Here is a 16,718-nt window from a genome sequence, read left to right on the forward strand (position 1 = left end):
GTTGCGAATCGCGTATCTTGTTTTGCTGAGGTTAAAGTTTCCCTAAAATCTTCACAGGAATGGATGAACAAGTTTGAATATAATGAGTATGCACAGTACCTAATTGAATTTGGTGACAAGACTGGCAAATCTCCAAGTTGGTTGTTTTCTAGAAACGGCAACACTAAGCCTATAACTCGCAGAGAGACGTCGGATGGGTGTAATTTGTATAATCTGGAGATAATTAATGCAACATTTAGAGCTTTTTTAGACTCTCTGAGGTGAAGGGTGAGTACTTCGCAGACTATCCATTTTTATTTTTGATGAGGTGCATATGCCACAGTTAACTCTGTATGAGAGATGCTATTGAAGCATTGATTAATCTGCATAATGTTGTTTGGGCTATCCAAATGTTGAGCAAAGGTAAAGCCTGTGAAGGATCAGAGATATGAGACACACCTTTAGGAAGGTTTGTCAAAAGATGCCATTTTATTAACACAAAAGGTTGGATAAACGCCTCATGATTCCTACCCTCACGAGGATTTCCCTGCCTAAAATAAACGAAAGGAAACGCTCTAATGAAAGGGTTCTGTCCCTCACACTTGTGGATACAATTACTCAATAAAGTAATATTTGGCAGTTCAAAAACACCAAATATATCAGTTATGTTCGCAATTTAATAACTGTCTCTCCTTAAAAAAACTGGGTGAATTCCCCTTCCCAAGATTCAAGCAGGATCTTTTCAGCAGTTACAAAATGATGAGGAAATCCAGTCTTTTAACAAAGTTCCACTTCAGATCTGTTCGTTCCAACGTGACAGTGAAAAGTTTCAACTTGAATTCAACCAACAGTTAAAAAATGTTCAACAAGGGTTTCCTGTTCCTACTTGTGACGAAGAACTCAAAACAACTTCTTCTTTTCAACAAGATGTTTCATAGTTCAACAAAATGTCCATGTCGAGATACTTCTGCAACAGTTCACCAAAACACGTGTTTTAACAATGTTAAGTATTTGTAAAGCAGTTCACACAACACTTGTTTTAGCAATAGGAATTTGTCAGGATGCTTCTTTATCAGCTCACAAACATATTTGAGTGGTACTACTACTACTTCTTCAAGACTTTTAACCACATCACAGTACTTCAATGACTTTCACCTGGTCCACTCACCTGCCAGGCCTACTACTACAAGGTTCTCTGCTCTGATGTACTCTCCTGCCAGGACAGGATAAACTACTAGCTACACGTACTTCTGTGATAAAGGTTATCTTCCAACAAGTCTGCAATGTCTCTTGTTTCACAACTTAAAGTTTAAGTATTTTTTCTGGGAAAAAAAGAACCAGAATGGTGCTGTCTCTTACACTCTTGCGATTGCCATGCTCAATGCAGGTTATGCTCCACTCTTGTTTCCACGCTTACGCAATAACCAAATGCTGACAATGGTTCTCTCACTTTTATATTATGACTTCTTTTACATATGGACCATATGGTTCCCAACCAATTGGAGTCTTACTTGTCCCCTTTTGTCTTTGGCAACATTGGTTCTTTTTAACTTGCCTTGGTCTGATTCTCTTTTGGCTTTGGCAATAGTTTTGTTTTGGTATCTGGTAATATTGCCCTCTTATGTTGCTGGCCTTTCTTTTGCCCCCACACTAATACAATCACACCTTTCTGGTCTGTTTGTTAAATTCTTATTCTGCCACTTCCTCCTTTTAACATCAGCTTGGTTTTAACTGCATTATTGTTGCTTTACATCAGTTCGATATTCAAAATAAGTTGTTTTGCCCATTTTCTCTCTTTATATTAGATCTATACTTGGGGATCCCTGGCTTGGACAGCGAGTGTACACAGAGCGTTCCAGGGTCACAGTACAACAGTGAATTTACCGGGTCTGGTGTGCGAGTCTGTTCGCCTGGGTGCCTCCAGGTCTTCTGCTTCTGCTGCTTTGCGCAGGCCAGCAACCTTCTTCCTTCGGTCCCATGCAGTCCGTGCCACCCGAGAAAGAAGCATTCTCTGCTCCCTGGTGCTTGCTTGCCACCAGAGCCCTTCTTATGTCGGGGAATGCTTTCTACGCATATGCTTCCCGCTGCACAACCTGTGCAATCCAAGGTTTCCAGAGGCGGAGATCCTCCGGACCGGCAACTGCTCAACCTATGACAGTGGTCCCGGCGTCTCTGCTCGCCTCCCAAATTCTGCTTCTGCTGCAGTTTGGAGAGATCACGGCTACTCTCTTTTCCCACTTCTCTCTTGGACTGCACCTGAGGGGGGCTTTTATGCCTCCCAGGCTCCCTCGTGTGGGTCATTAGAACTAATAGGCTATTGGTAGTTAATGCATTGAGGTGTTTTGTGAAAGCACACATGCTAAGTACTTTGCTCATGATTTCATTTATGCCATCAAGTGTGATAACAGCATCGCCAATTTTTACCATAGTACACATCATATATGAAATAGGCTACGTTTTTTTTGGTGCCATTATTGAGCACCGAGAGGAGAAATTAATTTGTATGCGAGTACTTCATTTGAGCTTCTCCTTCACGTAGTAAGTTATCACTGTGAGCTCTCAATCCAGATGCAAGCCCTCTGCCTGTACACCTGCAGCTAGTGTGGTGAGAGGCTACTCTTGACCGCTTCAGTAGTTCACAGGTACGAACGACTGTTCAAAGTAAGTGCAGAGTAGGAAGGACAGTCACAACATCATTGTAAAAGCGTGTGAAGTGTCCTTTGTGCATTTGTTAAGGTGAACATGACAGGCCACTGAACACCTCGCATGTTTTTCTTCGCTTCGCTTGTTAAAATGCAGGGACTAAACACGAGCCATGAAACAATCAATATTGTCATTTGTGATCAACTGAATCTTTGGCAATGCAGGTGTAGGAAATGTTGCATTGGTCTGTCAAGGCCACATTTCATGACTTTTGATTGTGAATCTTAATGTTACAAAAAATGTGAATACCTCCTAAGTTATGTAGCAATTCTAAATTAAACTTTCCTAATCTATAGTGACAGACCACCTATTTTCAGCTACTGCACCCCAGTTAGGGGACCGTTCTCTGCAGGCTCAGAGGCTCAGAAGTTAGAAACCTTTTAATAGTTACATTGCGACATCTTTTCGGTTTACAAATGTGATGCTGACACATAATTTTCAGTTTAATTGTATTTCAGTTGAACAAAGATATTTAAAAATAGTTTACATAAGTGTCAATGGGGGAAATGAAACGTTTGCAAAAACGTCCTGAAATTAGCAAACAATACTATCAAAACACTCTGTGTAAAATATTGTAACATATTTTTTTTTAAATTACATCTTTTGAACTCTTAACTTATATACAATTTTCTGCTTTTGCTTGTCAAGGAAATCCAGTTGGGGAAGAACATTTTAAAGTAATCCCTTTGGGTAAAAACCTCTCACAAGTGATACAATTGTAGTTTATGGTTACTATATGTTGAGATGTATTTCTGAAAGCGCATGTTAAGCATACTTTGAATGTAATGCAGGTTTTGCAACATTGGTCTTCTGCACAAGTCAATTCAGGTTTCTTTTGACGTTTTAAAAAGTACATTTTTTGGGGTGTAATCTAAACACTACTTCCTCTATGAATTTCGGGGATCATTGGATTTTCTTCCCGAAATTCAGGTGTACATCATACAATCTATTTACGGGTTCTAATTTCAACTTTAAAGATTGCTAAAAATGACATGAAAATGTAGTCAATATTTAATGTTCTTATTTGTTTTTGATTGAGGTGGTGTGTGGGTAACGGTAATTCACTTTAGTGGTATCTGGGCGGATTTACTGCCCAGATACCACCAAACTTGTAATGGTGTCCCAGTCCTCTCCCGGGCATGTCGATTTAGGCATGGGTGAAAAGTTCTTGCTTTCAGTATTAGTGTTGGACTGTTTTCATGCAAAAAATATGTACACAACGAATATTGGCCCTCATTACGAGTCGGCCGGTAACTCGCCTGTACTACCGGCAGACTCACTTTACCATTTCCACCGCCCGATATCCCAGTGTTACCGGGATATTTCGGGTAGCAGAGGAACGGGAAGTTCACATTCCCGTGGAGTCCCATAGGACTACTGACAGGTGTTACACTGTTAGTACACTACTAGTGTTACTAACCGTGCCGATGCTTCAGTGAACAATCTGCCGGTAGGTGGCCTACCGGCAGACTTGTAGTTTTCCGGTTTGTAAAGTGCTGGCAACTGTTACCGGCACTTTTCTCTGGACCGGCAAACTTGGAATGAGGGTCCCCGTTCTTCCATGTTTAGCGCTAACGCCCTCATATTTTTCTTAGTATCTCTCGCCTGAATAGTTATCCTAACTCCACTTGGGTAGGATCCCTGATGCAGCACTACGATGAGAGCCACTGTCCGTTTACCCTACTCAGTGTCTGAGACCTTTTCAGAGATGTCTCTTTAGCAGACAAATTCACATTTAAGACACTGCCAATAGATCATGTCATTATTAGGTGCCGTTGGCTTCTAATCCTGAAATTAAATTTGCATCTCTGAACATTTTCATAAGGTGCTAAATTTTGTGGTGATATCCATCTGTAAGGGCTACAGCGGTACTGGTTGGTGTGACGTTACTGTGGTAAATATCTTGTTTCCTTTGACCATTAAAATGTATTGCGTTTACCTTTGCATGTCCGTTTTTTGTTTTATTGTGGTTCACCATGTCACAGACTGTTGTGTATTTGCACTAGAGTTATCAAAGCATGTTCTCTCTATTGTACCTTACAGGGTGGTTGAGATCGCTGCCTGTCACTCTGCTCATACCTCTGCTGCTAAAACCCAGAGTGGACAGGTGTACATGTGGGGCCAATGTCGGGGCCAGTCGGTTGTTCTTCCACATCTATCCCATTTCACCTGCACAGACGACGTGTTTGCCTGCTTTGCCACACCGGCTGTCATGTGGCGCCTTCTGTCAGTGGGTAAGGCTTGTTTATTCTTTATTTCCGAAAATAGATTTCCTGACGTGATTCAAGCAATGCTCTCGAAAGTAGAAACCATTTCCAGATAGTTTTTTTCTGAAATCTGTTCAGTCAGAGTGGCTACATGGAAGAGGAAACATCGGAAAGAAACTGCTTCACAGCAGTGAATTTGAGGCAGCATTGAGCACAGACCTGCTTCAATATTTTTCGGTCAGCACACTGGGCAGGTTGTATATAACGCATGCAATCATTTTTGCATTCAGGATTTTTGCTCCGTCTTCAGTGTCTTAGGCCCATAGACAAAACTCCTGCTATGTGTTACCATAGTTGCACAGGTTCCTTTCTATGGACAAACTCTATAAATCAGTTGCTTGCATGGGACCGCATCGAAAAAAGTATGAAAACTGCAGAAGGGTTAGGCCAGAGACATTCCAAACAAGAAAGGAAAGGTGTTGTATGGTTCATGTATGCCCTGGATGTCTGTAGATACTGGTATTCTGTGAAACACTCCACCGATGTGGAGGACCTACAGGCCAAATTGGCTTGCAAGTGCCAGGGGACGGAGTCGGTACTAACTCCTAAAAAAATAAAATAAAAAAAATTAGTAGTAAGAGACCCATTCAGTGCATCCTGCCAGTACGATGCAAAGTACTTTCTACATGGCTCATCAGATATACACATCCCCTGATCAGAAGGATACAACGAAAACCGAAAAAAGAAAATAACACCTGGACAAGCAGAGAAAAGCAAGACCAAACCCAGGTCACCTTTGCAACAAAGGGCTAAACTATGTTGGCCCTCTTGGGACAAAATATAGGTTTGTGGTTTAGACACCAACGCCTGTATCTGCACCAGTGGCTCTAAATACCTATAACCTTGAAGCTCAAACAATCTAAGAGTACATTACACCAACATTTTAAATCCTAGAGACTGACACATTGGCCTGAAAAGACTATGGCACTGAAGTAGGATGATTAGAGTATTGAAACTGACTGCGCTAAAAGTTTTGTCCTCGGGGATAAATGTAACGTACATATGCACAAGAGGTGTTAGAGGAAGAGGTTGAACAGGGGGTGCTTTAAGGCGAAACTAACACACAAGACAAGGACTCCTGGCTTTGCAAGGGACTCTATGAACACTTCAATAAAATAATTAAATCAAGAGCACTAACTTAAAGGGGAAAAACGATCCCTACCTCAGCCATTGGCTATCAGTCTTAACCTGTTGGACCTTCCCCTCACAGCTCAGTTAAAACATAGTATCGTAAATGTAAAGGATGGACAGCAAATGGATCAGTAAATACTACATGCAGCTGAGGAATCTTCCCAAAAATACCATAAAAGTACTGTGCCATTTAATATCAAGATTGAGGAAGTGAAAGACTAAACTAGCTTTTTGATAGAAACATAAACCAAACCCCAGAGCCAGGTTGAAAGACTCACTGATGACCCATGATGACCCATGTTAAAAAGCAGATCAAGCAAGCCATGTGTAACTCGATCCCTTGGCAACAGTGCCAGAGTGCCACAATATCTTATCATAGTATTGGTATTCATTGGTGGGACAGGGTGAGCGTTTCAAACAAATGATGTACATGAAAACTGCGATTGGGGTATTCTGTATACAGTGTGGTTGACATAATGATAGAGTAATCCCATGCGTAGGTTTTACTCCAAGTGGTGAAGGGGAAAATAATAGTGAATGGGTACAACAAATATGATATGATATGATAAGGCATTTGTGACGCGCCTATACACAAGTATTTCAAGGCGCAACGAGGCAGGGAGGGGGGAACAAGGGGAGACAGACAACGATTTTACGAGGCCAGGTGTCATTCAGATTGCGCAAGTGCATGTGTAAGGGGGACGGGAAAAGTGCAAGGGGGAAAGGGAGAGGGGAAAGTGCAGTACAGGGTTAGTAATGAACAAGATAAATAATAAGGGCCAGCTGGTGGCAAGTGCAAGATAAGTGCAGACAAGTGCTGGGAAGGGGGGGCTGTAGGGATACAGAGACAGTCCCGCAGTGCAGGGGTTGCCAGGAAGGCAGTGCAGGGGAGAGTGGCTGGGCCAAGGACCGAGATTGGTGAGTGGCCCAGTTGCTGATTCTGTACAGTTTCAGTGATTTAGCAGGGGAGAGGGAGAGAGAAAGCAGAAGCAAAGAGGAAGGTTTTGAGGTGATTCCTGAACCGGAGATGGTTCTCCTCAAGTTTCAGGGGGGCAGGAAGGCTGTTCCAGAGGGAGGCCCCTGCTGCGGAGAGAGATCTCCCCCCAACTCGTTGCTTGGAGAAGCGGCTGACCCTGAGGGAGTTGGAGGCGGAAGAGCGAAGTGCTCGAGAAGGAAGATATTTAGGAAGGGAGAGTTGAAGGTAATTTGGCCCCAGGCCCCAGAAGGCCTTGTGGACAATGCAGAGGGTTTTGAACTTAATCCTCACAGCCACAGGGAGCCAGTGAAGCTATTTAAGTCCTAGAGAGATACAGTCCCTGGGCTTGAGGCCAAGGACAAGTCTCGCAGTCCTGTTCTGGATGAGTTGCAGAGGGCGGAGAGTAGAGGCAGGCAGATTTAGATAGAGGCTGTTACAGTAGTCCAGCTTCGAGAGAACCAGGGCTCTGGAGACAGTGAGCTTCTGGGGGAAGGAGAGGAAAGGAAGGGTACCTCTGAGGAGGTGCAGCTGGTGTAGTGTGACGTCTTAGAAACGTCAGAAATGTGAGGAGAGAAGGAGAGTGTGGAGTCGAAGATGACCCCGGGGTTTTTTGCCTTGCAGGTAGTAGGAGCAGGAAGAGGGCCAAGAGAGGCCGGCCAGAGAGCTGCAGGGAAGGAGGGAGTGGGTGTGCCGATGAGTAGAATCTCGGTCTTACTGGCATTAAGGCAGAGGTCGTTGGCGGCACACCATTCCTGGATAGCAGAAAGACAGTCAGAGATGAGGGAAGGAGAAGAGGAGGCCGAGGGTAGCCTGAAAATGAGCTGGGTATCATCCGCATAGCACTGAAAGTTAGGGCAGAGAGCAGCGATGCGGTGGGCGAGAAGTGCCAGATACTGGTTGAACAGCCAGGGAGAGAGGTTACAACCCTGGGGGACACCACAGGTAGAGAAAAAGATGTCAGACAGGAAAGATCCCAGTTGGACCTGGGAGGGTCGATTTGAGAGGAAAGAGGTCAGCCAAGCCAGAGCCTGACCAGTGATACCCAGGTTATCACGGAGACGGTTAAGCAGGATGGTATGGTTGACAGTATCAAAGGCAGAAGAGAGATCAAGCAAAATGAGAACACATGGAATGTTAGTCAAGGTTCGAGAGCAGGTCCTCACGGATGTTCAGGAGAGCAGTTTCCGTGCTTCTGGCAGCTCTGAAGCCAGACTGATGGTCATGAAGGCTACCGACAGATTCAGCATGGAGATTAAGCTGGGAGATGGCAAGTTTCTCCAGGAGCTTGCCCAGGAAAGGAGTGATAGAAATGGGGCGATAGTTAGCTGGGCAGGACGGGTCGGAAGAGGGTTTCTTAAGAAGGGGGTGCACAAGGGTGTGCTTGAGAGGGGATGGAAAGACTCCAGAGGCAAAGGAGTGATTGCAGAAGTCAGCAAGGGCAGGAGCCAAGGAGTCAATGTGGTCCTTAATAGTTTTGGAGGAGCAGGGGTGGACCTGTGTTGACGAGACTTTCATAGATCGGACTTGTCTCGAAACCTCATCAGCAGAAAAAAGGGGAAAGGCAGAGAAGGAGAGAGGAGGGGTGGCTGCAGAAGGGCCAGAGGATGGGCAGAGAATAGAGGGGGGGAGGTGATGGGAGGAGAGTGAGGACAAGATGTCCTGAGTTTTTGAAATGAAGTGAGAGGCCAGTGCCGTACAGAGGGCCTGGGAGGGGACAGGAGAGGTAGAGACTGCAGCAGGGTTGGCCAGCTCCTTGCAGATTTTAAAGAGTTCAGCCGAATTGTTAGATGCCGCAGTGATGCGGGCTTGGATAAGGGCTCTCTTCTTGGTGAGAACGGAGAGCCGGTATTGCCTTTGGAGCAGGCGACAGGCCAGTTTGTCAGAGGATGAACATGAAGCATGCCATTTCCTCTCTGCCACCCCGCACAAGCGTTTAAGGGTAGCGAGATCCGAGTCATACAGGAGTTACATTTGGCTTTGGGCTTCAGGCGGATTCTCATAACAGGGGCAAGGATATCAAGAGTATCAGATATAGCAGAGTAGAGAGTGGAGAGGGCTGTGTCAGGGTGGGAGTCAGCCGAGGGGGGAAGAGGGGGTAAAAAGGTGGCAGCGAAAGCTAATATAACCTATTACCTAAGTCGTTAAAAGTAGTCTGATATTTACAAGCAGCCGGAGAACACCTCTTCCATAATGTAGTGAGGCAGAGGATGAAGTACACCAGCTTTCACGTCAAGCACTTCGCAGACAAGTGTTCTAAATACCTTTTGGAAGACAGCGGCTACATCTGCAGCTTACAGTATAAGAATTGCAAATGCCACGGGTCTGTTGTCCTGGTGTTTTAGGAACAAATTGGCATAATTTGCATTAACAGAAAATACTCCTAGAAGATCTAAGGGGACAAGAATTAACCTTTGTAAAAGAGTAAGGTTATGATTGGCAGAATCTCAGCAGGCAGACAGGCATCAACAGGTCTGGTATTAAATTGTCACTCATGTTTCAGAGTAGCAGGATTGAATTAAATGACATGTAAAACAAAACTAAAAAGGAAAATTAAACTGCTAGATCAATTGGAGTATTAATATAGAGACCTTCCTACAGAAGGACACTGCCTTAAGCATGGTAGTGTTTAGAAAACGTACATTAGCATGGTAGTCACAGCTCTTTTAGAGACCGTCTCCACCATGACTACAGCACACTTAAGCACACCAATGACTCTCCTTCAAATCAAGAGGCAGAGGATTATTGCACAGGTTCCCAGGGGGGTATGTACCACAATAGTGACTGTCCAGTACTCCTCTTGTCCCAAAGCAACCTAGTATGAGGAAGAATATAATTGTTTTGCCCATCATTGGGTAATGCCTAGAATTTGTCAAAAAACCTACCACAATTCATCAAGGCCACACACCAACCTAAAGCATCAGCCTTCGCGTCCTAAAGTGGTTCAATGCCTTCTTATAAAAGGGAGCTACAAAGGTTGCACAAAAGTGGAAATTCATTGAGTGATGGAGTCCTCACTTCCTTATTTCCAAGAAAGATGGAGGTCTACGACCCAAGCTGCAGTTGCATTCTATGACCAAATGTGTCAAAGCGCAAATGTTTTGAACGCCAAGGGCTGCATCTGCTCCAAGAGAAAGATTATTTGACCACCATCAATCTCAAGAATGCTCATTTCATTTTGTTTTTTGTTTAAACATTTTATTGGATTTTAAATCATAACACGCTCCGGAATCATCCGTTGTTTAAAGGCATGGTCCAGTAAAAAATGTTATTGTCCCTACGGGTCGGCCATGTTTTTTTAAGCCTAAGTGGCTCGATTTTAGAAAACTTTCCTATCGACCTTACCCGAGTTTTCGTCCATTAAACACAAGCGGAAACAGGCACCAGGGAGCCGCCATTTTGTGATAATCCTATCACTTGCCGCATCGCCCTGGCTGACCTGCTTCTGCGGCACTAAATCAAATCCCCCGCCCCTGAGCCTGACATTATCAAAACATTCATATTCCCTGCCTCTCTCCGTGACGTTTCTGTGCTGCGTAGGCAAACGCGCCCAGTTGTCTTCTACGCGACTCCACACAGAACCCGGAAACCAACACAGACCATCTCACAACACAGCGCGCCACAATTCGGAATATGAAACTGTACTTTAAAATCAAACAACAACACAGTACATTTGGTAAAGTACATTTATTTGACATTAAATGTTTAGAGAATATTCAGCAATTGCCATATGAACTCCGAAAGCCATTTATTTTCTTTTATCTGTATCCGCAAATCCGTCTAAATTAATAATGAGTCATGCGCTGTTCCTTTATGGTACACAGGGTGTTGCTTTTTGTTAAAAGAAGCACTTTGGAAGCACGGTGAACCGCAAGGCTGTTCCATCAACTAGGCACTAGTCCACCGTAAAGGTTGATATGTTGCTTCTAGCCACTACTACAGCGTAAGGGCATGTGGGCCCTTGGCGATCGCCCCATAATATGGTTAACGTGCTCCAGTTGTTCACACGAAGCTGCAGGTGTCTATTGAAGAATCAGTCTGCCGGTATCTCAAACCGATGACAGTAGCAGAAGGGGAGCAAATACCTGTTATGAAAACCAAAAAATTATAATTAGGCTCGCCAGCCGATCTTCATTAATATTACTCATTTTATTTATTACGGCCGATCAGAAACTATTTGCTTGCAAGGATAGTTCAATGGAGTATGCTCGGCTCTAAAATCAATGCGAAAAGTAACGAAATAAATCGAGGCCAACACACAATGAGAAACGACAGTAAGTCTACATTCGTGTGGAATGATATGATATATGATATGGCATTTGTAACGCGCCTATACACAAGTGTTTCAAGGCGCGACGAGGCAGGGGGGGGAACAAGGGCAGACAGACAATGATCCTACTAGGCCAGGTGTCTTTCAGATCGCGCATCGGGAAAGGGAGAGGGGGGTAAAAGTGCTGTACATGGTTAGTAGAATACAAGATCAATAATAGGGCCAGCTGGTGGCAAGTGCAAGGTAAATGCCGGGAGAAGGGGCTGAAGGATACAGAGACAGTCCCGTAGTGCAGGTAGGCAGTGCAGGGAAAAGTGGCTGAGACCAGTGGACCTGCATGCCCATGTGCCCACTACGAACACGTTTTACTTGCTTTTCCTAGCTCTTTATTCATTCATTTATTCATGCATCCATTCATTAATTCTTCAATCCGGTATAAAAGCGTCTAAAGATTTACTCACATTATATTTGAAATTTCCATTGTGTCTCTGCGTAATGCAGTCTGTAAATCGGACCGTGCTCTTGACAACGATTTTTCGTATACTGAACTAAAATGAAACTCGGTCTAGTTTCTGAATTTTCTGCCTTATCGTCTCTTACGTTATTGCGCACCCCCTTCAAATGAAGTTCTTTCGGCATGGTCCCTGTCTCAAAGTCAAAAAACAATAGACCCTTATACTTCCAGTATCAATCAAAGCCGCTGTCCTTCGCGTTCTTTATTTGCAACATCCCGTAGTAAAGGCATCTGTGAGAACTTGACGTTTAGAATCCTTCTATGTAGTGCGCCACAATGTGCAAATGCGAACTGGATTCTCTCCCAAATGCCACGGCCCGCTTGGCGCGTTCTAAGGCCCTCAATTTTGTCCCCGTTGTCTGCGAGCTTTGCAGCCCAAATGGAGACATTTAAATTTTGCCGGAAGGTCAGGGAAAGTATAAAGTACCACAGGAGTTGAGTTAAAAGTGAGATTTATTATTTGTTTGTTTGTTTTATTATTTGCAATACGCAAGCCTCCCCTCCGTTAACAGTGCGCAACAGTGCGCAGCATTTACATTTACATGAGATGAGAGATGAGAAAAATATATACATACACCTATATGAGGTGAATGGAGAGAATTCAAAGATGACACCCAGCTTGTTCGCCACCCATGATGGTGAAGGTAGGGGTTAGGGTTACTGGTACACTGTACAATAACATTTATTTACAAAAAGACAATCGTATTGCAATTATTTAAAACGGGATTTGTACTTCACAACCAGCTGTGCTTCTGGTGGACATTCCACAGTTGCAATGTTCGGTGGCAATGGATCACTGCTCTGCACAGAAATGTCCAAATTCCATATCTGTGCTTCTCTAACACAGCAACAATAAGGCCTTTCACAAAGTTGAGCTGCATTTCATCATAGACTGGTTTGATCACCCATTGCTTACTTCGTTTTGAAAACACCTTAGTGTAGCGAGGCATCCTTACTTTACCCCTAGTCCTAGGTTGTTCACGTCCGACATTGCTGTTATGGGCCAAGACCGCTAGTAGAGTGCGATGTTTCATGCCCCGAAAGCTAAAATGCAAGCGCTTTGGCCTGTACTTTAGGCACATATTGTGGAACACCTCCAAATCTCCTGTGTGACAAAATTCTGTCAGTCCTCTCAAATCTCTTGATAGAGTTTTGTCGAAAACAATCTTCTCAATGGCTTTGTGTGTCGGTGAAGATGGAATCAACCACTTCTTCTTCCGTGCCTCCTCTGGGGACAAAGGGCCATGTTCACATTGGTGGAAATGTAGATTTTCTGACCAGCGGTGAACGTTGATACAGTCGTGCATCAGTGACCGCCATTTTTCAAGTAGTATTTCCACTGACCCTTCACAAGTTTTTGAGCTCCACCAAAGATGGTTGGTGATAGACTGGGACCACTGCAAAATACTTTCAAAACCTTTTTTTTTTCCTGCAGCCGAGATTTTCTTACTGATTGATTTAGCAAGATGCCATACGTCAAATTGATGATTAATAAGCGGGAACTGCTCTCTCATTGTGTTGGCAATTGAAACGTGTCTGTCCGTGGCTATGAGGTCGATGTGCATTCCCCTTGATTGTAGATATTCCACTGATTTTATAAATCCTAGTTTCTCCATGGCCACTGAGGATGTACATTGTGTTACCTGCACGACCACCAAACTCACAATTTTCTTACTATCCATGTTCTGAAAGTGGTAGGTGCAGTACTTGACAGAAAATCCAGGGCTGTCGCACTGTCCATCGCCGGCTAGCCTGAAACGTTTCCCTTCGAATGTACTTGCTAGAGACAATTGTTCAATTTTCCAAACATCACTAATGGCCGGAAATAGATAAACACGTTGGTATATGTAGTACAGCGATTTAGAAATGAAATGGAGTCCCACAAACTGAAAGAAAGCCTCTAATTTCTAAAACTGGAGCCACTAAAAAGTGATGCAGCTGCACACAGTAGATTGCCTGCTGGCATTTTCCCCAGCATCGTTTGTGCAGACCATGAGAACCTATGATTTAATCGACAGGCGGCATTTATTTTGACGTTACTGCCTTTTATTTGACGAGTTACATTAATCAATGGCTTCCCACATACTTTCCCTCTAACTGAATGCCCACATTTCAGCATACTTATAATTTCCATCAAACAACTGTCGAATACAATGTATTTGCTCTCTTTCATTAGACTGTCATCCTGCGTCAACGTTGTTTCGGCCTGTGACGTTGCAGAGATTTCAACACATTGGAAAGTAATATCGCTGCTATCAAGTTCTGATGCGTCTATGGATGCTGCGGCTGGTTCATTCTCTGTCATTTCGACATCTGCTACTTCAACATTGATGGGAGAACACAACAATGTCGAAATGTTTTTGGGTGGCAATTTTTTCGCGGGTGTAGATTGTGTGAATTGATCTGCAACTACTTCAGAGCTATCTTCAATACATTCAATATCATCTTCTTGTGGTGGTGCGGTCGCACTGTAGCAGTGGTCCAATGCAACTTTGCTGTATTCTCCAAACACAGTTAATTCATGTTCTCGCCATTGGACATGAGCATCTCGAGCCTGAACACGCCTCGCCTCAATTAATAGTTCCTCCATAGTGAACATGGTCTGGCAAGCAACATCTCTCATTCGCTTCGCTTCACTGTCTGTGTGTGTATAGTTCTGACACCCACGGGTAACTAGAGGAGAGATTGGAAAAGGGATGTTCAGTTTAAACACAAGATAAAGTGTAGTCCAATTGACTGGAAAAAAACATACAATAGTCCCCAGCACAAACATTTTTTTAAAGTTATTAACTGTTTGTAACTAACCTTTTTTTTTTTTTTTTTTTCTTTGCAACTTTTTTGACTCGACCTTCAACATCTGCACACTGTAGCTCCGATTCGTTTCCGCATGTCCTCCATTCCTCTTGCGCTGCAACGACTATATTTTCTGTATCCGCATAGACAGCACGGAATGAGGCTCCATCGTCTACCTGAAACATAGTACTTTCATTGCTATGTATCAAAATATTGTTACCATAAAACACACGCGAGGACGAACACACAGGTACATCTCAATAGCCAAACACGATTTAAACATTGTGTGCAACAATCAAACGACAAGTATTCAACCAGTGATGATCTATTTCGATGGAGCTGTCAGTATCCATACCTCTGGCTCTGCATGGACTGCCATGAATGGTTGTATTGGAGAGGAGGCATCAGCATCTCCCTGAAACACAGTACTTGCATTAGTATGGTTTTCAATATTGGAAACATAACACACACTTGGGGTCGACGGCACAGGTACATATAAAGAGATAACCACAAATGATGCATTGTCTAAAACAATCAAGGAAAATATAAATATGCAGATTTCATCGACTTATTTCTCCGATTCCTTTACATCTGCATCATCAAAATGGGATGTTGTGATTGTAGTGGAAGCTCCGTCGTCTCCCTGAAACACAGTACTTGTATTAGTATGGTTTTCAATATTGGAAACATAACACACACTTGGGGTCGACGGCACAGGTACATATAAAGAGATAACCACAAATGATGCATTGTCTAAAAGAATCAAGGAAAATCTAAATATAATCACATTTCATCGAGTTATTTCTCCGATTTATTTACATCTGCATCATCTAAATGGGATGTTGTGATTGTAGTGGAAGCTCCGTCGTCACCCTGAAACACAGCACTTGCGTTAATAGGGAAGAAAGTATAGCAAATGGAATCACGTTATATGATCACGCATGATGGAGCTGTCAGTATCCATACCTCGTGCTGCTGAAGAATATCTATGGATGTTGCAAATGTAGTGCGCACTTCCGAAAGCTGTTGCGCTGATTCGTACACGCATGGTCCCGCTTCCACTTCCCCTGGAATTACTTGAATGTCAGGCTCCGCATCAAGTGCAGGGGTTGACGCTCCATCAACTGCCTGAAACATAGTACTTGCATTAGTGAGGGTTACAATAGTGAAAACATAACACACACCTGGGGTCGACAGCACAGGTACATATCAACGGCTAACCACGAATGAAACATTGTGTAGAACAATCAAACGATGGAGCTGTCAGTATCCATACTTCCTGCTGGTGAAGAACATCTAGAAATGTTGTAGATGTGGCGGACGCTTCAGCATTTCCCTGAAAGACAGTACTTGCATTAGTATGGATAATACTAATTATAACTGAAAACAAACACCAGCGGACGATAACTAAGGTGGATGTAAATTGGAAAGCACTAACCAAACATTCGGTAAAATAATAAAACGATAGAATAAAACTATTACTTGACATGCATAAAACAAGTCTGTAGCGGATTAGCCTAGTAAGATTACCTGATACGCGGTAGAAGTGGTTGATAACTGCGACCACGTCAAGGATGTAGAATGTTCTTGTTTCAGATTCAAGGGATAGTAAAGAGGTTGTAAAGGTAAATGAATGATTGATAATGAAATGCCAATATTAAAAATAGCCATGTAAGGCGACAGAATACTTGAAAAAATGCTCAATACAGCACAGTTCCTTGTTCCCATATATATATATACGTTTCGTTTGTGGGTTATGAAATCGAGAAAGAATATATTGATAAATGTCATTATTCAAAAAGCTATACACTCATATCAATATCGAAATTATTACAAGGGATAGAACACCTACAATATCAATTAATCCATTCGGCAACCTACACACTACCGCAAGGCCTAAAACTAAATCCGGATACTTGACTCACCGGTGGCGGAATGTGGACGAATAGAGTGGGAATAGCGTTTTCGAGCAATTTCTGTGTCGTTCGCCGTTTATTCTTCTTTGTTACCCAAGATGTTGTGCACATGTCCAAGGAAAAGTGCAGGCTGCAGATGCGGTATCGATCACCCCTCTTGTCCTGTAAGACT

The 16,718-nt window shown here is 43.3% G+C and overlaps 1 protein-coding gene across 5 annotated transcripts in view; it reads left to right on the forward strand.

Moving 5' to 3' along the window:
- RCBTB1 (RCC1 and BTB domain containing protein 1) overlaps nt 1-16,718 on the forward strand; it is a 765,714-nt gene that overhangs the window by 414,965 nt on the left and 334,031 nt on the right. For all 5 annotated transcript variants that reach the window (XM_069640792.1, XM_069640789.1, XM_069640793.1 and 2 more), the window contains one exon: nt 4,726-4,916. In XM_069640792.1, the coding sequence (XP_069496893.1) occupies nt 4,726-4,916 (191 nt within the window). The remainder of the gene's footprint in view (nt 1-4,725; nt 4,917-16,718) is intronic.

This window comes from Ambystoma mexicanum, chromosome 7q (genome assembly GCF_040938575.1).
Source record: "Ambystoma mexicanum isolate Mex_15411 chromosome 7q, UKY_AmexF1_1, whole genome shotgun sequence".
Classification (NCBI taxonomy): domain Eukaryota; kingdom Metazoa; phylum Chordata; class Amphibia; order Caudata; family Ambystomatidae; genus Ambystoma; species Ambystoma mexicanum.